The following is a 6,225-nucleotide window of genomic DNA, read 5'->3' as shown; positions in this document are numbered from 1 at the left end:
GGGATCGCCGATCTACATCACTGCGCTGCTGCGCAGCAGCGCCGTGTGATGTAAACAGCGGGGATTTCTTCCCCGGATGTTTACATTATGCGTGCAAGCCGCGATCGGCGGCTCGCACACTGTTCACAGAGGCAGTCTCCGTGAACTAGCATGGAAAGGCCGCTCGATCGAGCGGCCGTTTCCATGCTATACCACTAACGACCCGCCGACGCCTATCGTCGATAGGCGGTCGTTAAGTGGTGATGAATGATCGAATGAATGAATGATACATTTTGGCATTCTTAAAATAAATAAATAAATATGAGACATCCACCAGCTGAAAGGATTTTATTAGAAATCAGACCTGAACAGATTACATGTTTCATTGCTTTATTTGCTGCAATCACAGAACTGATCCCATGTGGGAAAGAGAACTATATGGAAAACAGTCATCATTTCTCCTGCTCCACTGGGCGGAACTTCATCTCAGACCAGACAAACCCCGCCTTTTCCTCCTGCTCTTCTTGCAGATATGGCCCATTCAGAGAGGACTCAGTGCAAGCCTGGTACCACCAGGGGGCAGCATACAGCTCAGCACAGTTTTCTTCATTGCTTCCATCATTATCTTGGTCGTTGGTGCTAAAGTTGTTGTTGTTGTGAAAAGACAGCAAGTCACCTGTAAAATGGAACAAATACCTAGTTAGTCTGCTTGTCACAATCCACATCTGCTGGTTACACTGCTATGAACTTGTTGCATGAACTTCCTCTATTCACCAGCAGAGGTCCTCGCACTCTCTTCAAGAACTCTGGTTATTTGTCATGCCTGTTCACCAGCAGAGGGCAAACTTCTCCTGGAACTGCATCTCCTGCAAACTACTATTAAAGAGACACTGAAGCGAGACTAAATCTCGCTTCAGGTCTTATATATAGCAGGGGCACGTGTGCCCCTGCTAAAACGCCGCTATCCCGCGGCTAAACGGGGGTCCCTTCACCCCCAACCCACCCCCCACAAAAGATGGTCAGCAAGTTGGTCGTGGGGATTGTCTTCCTGGAGGCAGGGCTAACGGCCGCAGCCCTGCCTCCAGTCGCGTCTATCAGACGCGCATCGCCGCCTCTCCCCCGCCCCTCTCAGTGAAGGAAGACTGAGAGGGGCGGGGGAGAGGCGGACATACGCGTCTGACAGACGCGCATGGGGCAGGGCTGCGGCGGTTAGCCCTGCCCCAACCAGGAATCGCTCCCCCGCTGCACGGAGGGGGTTTGGGAGACAGGGACCCCCGTTAAGCCGCGCCATAGCGGCGTTTTAGCAGGGGCACGCATGCCCCTGCTAGCTATGAGGTCTGAAGCGAGATCTATTCTCGCTTCAGACTCTCTTTAAGATCTAAGTCACCTGAATGGTCACCTGACTCATCCTCGCAGGATATAACCCAGTTCTTGACAAGCTATCGTAGCTAGTTCATTGTTTCTGCTTAGCCTGTGTGCTAGCCCTCCCTGTTTCCTGTAATCCTTGTTCCAAGTACCTGTATCCTGATTTCTTGCCTCCCTGTGTATGACTTCCTGCTTTATCTCCTGATTATATATATATATATATATATATATATATATATATATATATATATATTATTATTTAGTATTTATATAGCGCCGACATATTACGCAGCGCTGTACAGTGTGTATATATATATCTTGTCACTAACTGTCCCTCAAAGGAGCTCACAATCTAATCCCTACCATTGCCATATGTCTATATTATGTAGTGTAAGTACTGTAGCCTAGGGCCAATTTTAGAGGGAGCCAATTAACTTATCTGTATGTTTTTTGGAATGTGGGAGGAAACCGGAGTGCCCGGAGGAAACCCACGCAGACACGGAGAGAACATACAAACTCTTTGCAGATAGTGCCCTGGCTCTGGGATTCGAACCAGGGACCCAGCGCTGCAAGGCGAGAGAGCTAACCACTACGCCACCGTGCTGCCCACGGTGGCATATATGCCCATCTGAATATATATATTCAGATTGCATATTACCTCTGTATATTTGTATATAGATTTTCACTTGTATTTCATTGTCATTATTAGCTATTCTGGTTCAGGGGTTGTGTGCACACGTACACATATCCCAGTATATGCTGAGGACACTTGTATATATTCTGGGTTATTTAGAATCTTTGAATACCCCTGTATTTAATTATGTGTACAGTTCACCAGGGGTGCTCGGATACCCCTTTTCAAAATCTGAATTGATCCGGATCCGGATCCCCAGATATCCAGATCCGAATCGGATATCCGAAACTGAACTTTTTGTTATCCTAGTAAACTCGGATATCCGAACTCAATATCCGGCCGCATTCGGATATCCGGATAGAGAACCGTAAGTGACCTGAAAATGGCTTAAAATGCTTCCAAAAGTCTCTTCAAATGGTCAAAATCCCTTTCGGGTCTCTCTCTCCCTCTCTCCCTCTCCCCCTCTCTCTCCTCCCTCTCCCTCTCTCTCTCTCCATGTCTCTCTCTCTCTCCCTCCCTCCCTCCCTCCGTCTCTCTCTCTCTCTCTCTCCCTCCCTCCGTCTCTCTCTCTCTCTCTCTCCTTCAAAATGTTTTTTTGCCATTGAAGGTGATTTTGGCTTCTGCTCGGATATCTGAACTAACTATCCGCTCGGATAGTGCTTTTCGGATTTAAAAAAAAAATATCCGAATTGCTATTCAAAGTTTTGAAAGTGGAAAAAGTTCGGATTATCTGGGTAGCTCGGATATCCGGAATCCGGATGAGCACCACTGCAGTTCACCTGTGTCTTCACTTCAGCTGCCAATATTGCATTGCTCACCTATAAATAGCTTGCACTTTATAAATAAACCTTAAACATCATCCTTAGTCTGGTTGTCAGTATTTTCCACATCAGGGACAATCTGCACTCCTTGCAATTCTTATGCACTGCACATGTTGCATTGCATAAGAGACGTAACACTGCTTCTGGTGTCCACCAGAGTAAAAAGGGAATCAACACCATACTAAGAAATACAGAACCCCACTTTCCTGACCAAACTCAATGAGAAGAGGATTCAAAACACTGTATTCTAATGCCTTCTGTCATGCTAACCCTACCCTTTGGAACTCCTTGCCACACCCACTCAAGACAGCTCCATCCTTGGAAACATTTAAGTCCACCCAGATAAGCCATCTGTTTAGTCTGGCAGTCAAAACACATAGGGCTAGATTCACAAAAGTGTGATAACTCAGTTATCACGCCTAAAAGCTTTGCACGTGCAAACGTGCATGCAAGCCATTGGGCTTGATTCACTGAAGTGTGATAAGTGCTATCACAGCAGTTATCATGTGATAAGTGCTATGATATGTGATAGTACTTATCACGTGATAACTGCTGTGAGAGCACTTATCATGTGATAACTGCTGTGAGAGCACTATCATGTGATAACTGCTGTGAGAGCACTATCACGTGATAACTGCTGTGAGAGCACTATCACGTGATAACTGCTGTGAGAGCACTATCACGTGATAACTGCTGTGAGAGCACTATCACGTGATAACTGCTGTGAGAGCACTATCACGTGATCACTGCTGTGAGAGCACTATCACGTGATAACTGCTGTGAGAGCACTATCACGTGATAACTGCTGTGAGAGCACTATCACGTGATAACTGCTGTGAGAGCACTATCACGTGATAACTGCTGTGAGAGCACTATCACGTGATAACTGCTGTGAGAGCACTTATCACGTGATAACTGCTGTGAGAGAACTTATCGGGCTTGATTCAGTAAAGGGTGCTAAGTGTTAGCACGCCAGTGAAAAGCAACTTTGCATGTGCTAACATGCTTTGCATGTGCTAAGTAGTTAGCACATGTAAACTACTTAGCACCGTAGTTAGCACATGTAAACTACTTAGCACCCTAGTTTTTTTTTAAATATCAGTGTTTATTCAACATAGAAAAGGAACATATGACAGAATATGCAGTGTAGCAGTGTGCCTCCTAACTTTTCCAACAGTAGCTTCAGCATCAATTATCACTGTGGAAGATGAGAGGTATTGTTAACAAAAATATAATGATCGTCACATAATATATAGAGCTCAGATTGAATTTAAATTTCCAAATATTCTATCTTTTACAAGATCATAATTAGCAAGACCAGGGGTATCTAACCATGGAGCTTAGCTCCCTAGTTAGCACGGTGCTAAGTAGTAGTTTGCACGTCCTAACTACGGTGCTAAGTAGTTTGCATGTGCTAACTACGGTGCTAAGTAGTTTGTATGTGCTAACTACTTAGCACCCTAGTTAGCACGCCCAAAGCCTTTAGGCGTGCTAACTGGGTTAGCACCGTTTACTGAATCGAGCCCATCATGTGATAACTGCTGTGAGAGCACTTATCATGTGATGACTGCTGTGAGAGCACTTATCACGTGATGACTGCTGTGAGAGCACTTATCACGTGATGACTGCTGTGAGAGCACTTATGTGATAACTGCTGTGAGAGCACTTATCATGTGATAACTGCTATGATAGTACTAATCACGTGATAACTGCTGTGAGAGCACTATCACGTGATAACTGCTGTGAGAGCACTTATCACGTGATAACTGCTGTGAGAGCACTTATCACGTGATAACTGCTGTGAGAGCACTTATCACGTGATAACTGCTGTGAGAGCACTATCATGTGATAACTGCTGTGAGAGCACTATCATGTGATAACTGCTGTGAGAGCACTATCATGTGATAACTGCTGTGAGAGCACTATCATGTGATAACTGCTGTGAGAGCACTTATCACGTGATAACTGCTGTGAGAGCACTTATCACGTGATAACTGCTGTGAGAGCACTTATCACGTGATAACTGCTGTGAGAGCACTTATCACGTGATAACTGCTGTGAGAGCACTTATCACGTGATAACTGCTGTGAGAGCACTATCATGTGATAACTGCTGTGAGAGCACTATCATGTGATAACTGCTGTGAGAGCACTATCATGTGATAACTGCTGTGAGAGCACTATCATGTGATAACTGCTGTGAGAGCACTATCATGTGATAACTGCTGTGAGAGCACTATCATGTGATAACTGCTGTGAGAGCACTTATCACGTGATAACTGCTGTGAGAGCACTTATCACGTGATAACTGCAGTGAGAGCACTATCATGTGATAACTGCAGTGAGAGCACTTATCACGCGATAACTGCACTGAGAGCACTATCATGTGATAACTGCAGTGAGAGCACTATCATGTGATAACTGCTGTGAGAGCACTTATCACGTGATAACTGCAGTGAGAGCACTATCATGTGATAACTGCTGTGAGAGCACTTATCACGTGATAACTGCTGTGAGAGCACTTATCACGTGATAACTGCTGTGAGAGCACTATCATGTGATAACTGCTGTGAGAGCACTATCATGTGATAACTGCTGTGAGAGCACTTATCACGTGATAACTGCTGTGAGAGCACTATCACGTGATAACTGCTGTGAGAGCACTATCATGTGATAACTGCTGTGAGAGCACTTATCACGTGATAACTGCTGTGAGAGCACTATCATGTGATAACTGCTGTGAGAGCACTATCATGTGATAACTGCTGTGAGAGCACTATCATGTGATAACTGCTGTGAGAGCACTATCATGTGATAACTGCTGTGAGAGCACTATCATGTGATAACTGCTGTGAGAGCACTATCATGTGATAACTGCTGTGAGAGCACTTATCACGTGATAACTGCTGTGAGAGCACTTATCATGTGATAACTGCTGTGAGAGCACTATCACGTGATAACTGCTGTGAGAGCACTATCATGTGATAACTGCTGTGAGAGCACTTATCACGTGATAACTGCTGTGAGAGCACTTATCATGTGATAACTGCTGTGAGAGCACTATCATGTGATAACTGCTGTGAGAGCACTATCATGTGATAACTGCTGTGAGAGCACTATCACGTGATAACTGCTGTGAGAGCACTATCATGTGATAACTGCTGTGAGAGCACTTATCACGTGATAACTGCTGTGAGAGCACTTATCATGTGATAACTGCTGTGAGAGCACTATCATGTGATAACTGCTGTGAGAGCACTATCATGTGATAACTGCTGTGAGAGCGCTATCATGTGATAACTGCTGTGAGAGCAGTATCATGTGATAACTGCTGTGAGAGCACTATCACGTGATAACTGCTGTGAGAGCACTATCACGTGATAACTGCTGTGAGAGCACTATCACGTGATAACTGCTGTGAGAGCAC

General features: G+C 45.0%; 1 protein-coding gene across 3 annotated transcripts in view; it reads right to left on the bottom strand.

Annotated features, from left to right (window-relative positions):
* Positions 1-312: 312 nt before the first annotated feature.
* Positions 313-6,225, bottom strand: part of LOC137527988 (ficolin-1-B-like) — a 168,034-nt gene continuing 162,121 nt past the window's right edge. For all 3 annotated transcript variants that reach the window (XM_068249154.1, XM_068249153.1, XM_068249155.1), the window contains one exon: positions 313-655. In XM_068249154.1, the coding sequence (XP_068105255.1) occupies positions 432-655 (224 nt within the window). In that variant the 3' untranslated portion in view covers positions 313-431. The remainder of the gene's footprint in view (positions 656-6,225) is intronic.

The sequence above is a fragment of the Hyperolius riggenbachi genome, chromosome 8, assembly GCF_040937935.1.
Source record: "Hyperolius riggenbachi isolate aHypRig1 chromosome 8, aHypRig1.pri, whole genome shotgun sequence".
Taxonomy (NCBI): Eukaryota; Metazoa; Chordata; class Amphibia; order Anura; family Hyperoliidae; genus Hyperolius; species Hyperolius riggenbachi.
The sequence above is the reverse complement of the archived record's forward strand: the minus strand, read 5'-3'. Positions and strand labels throughout refer to the sequence as shown.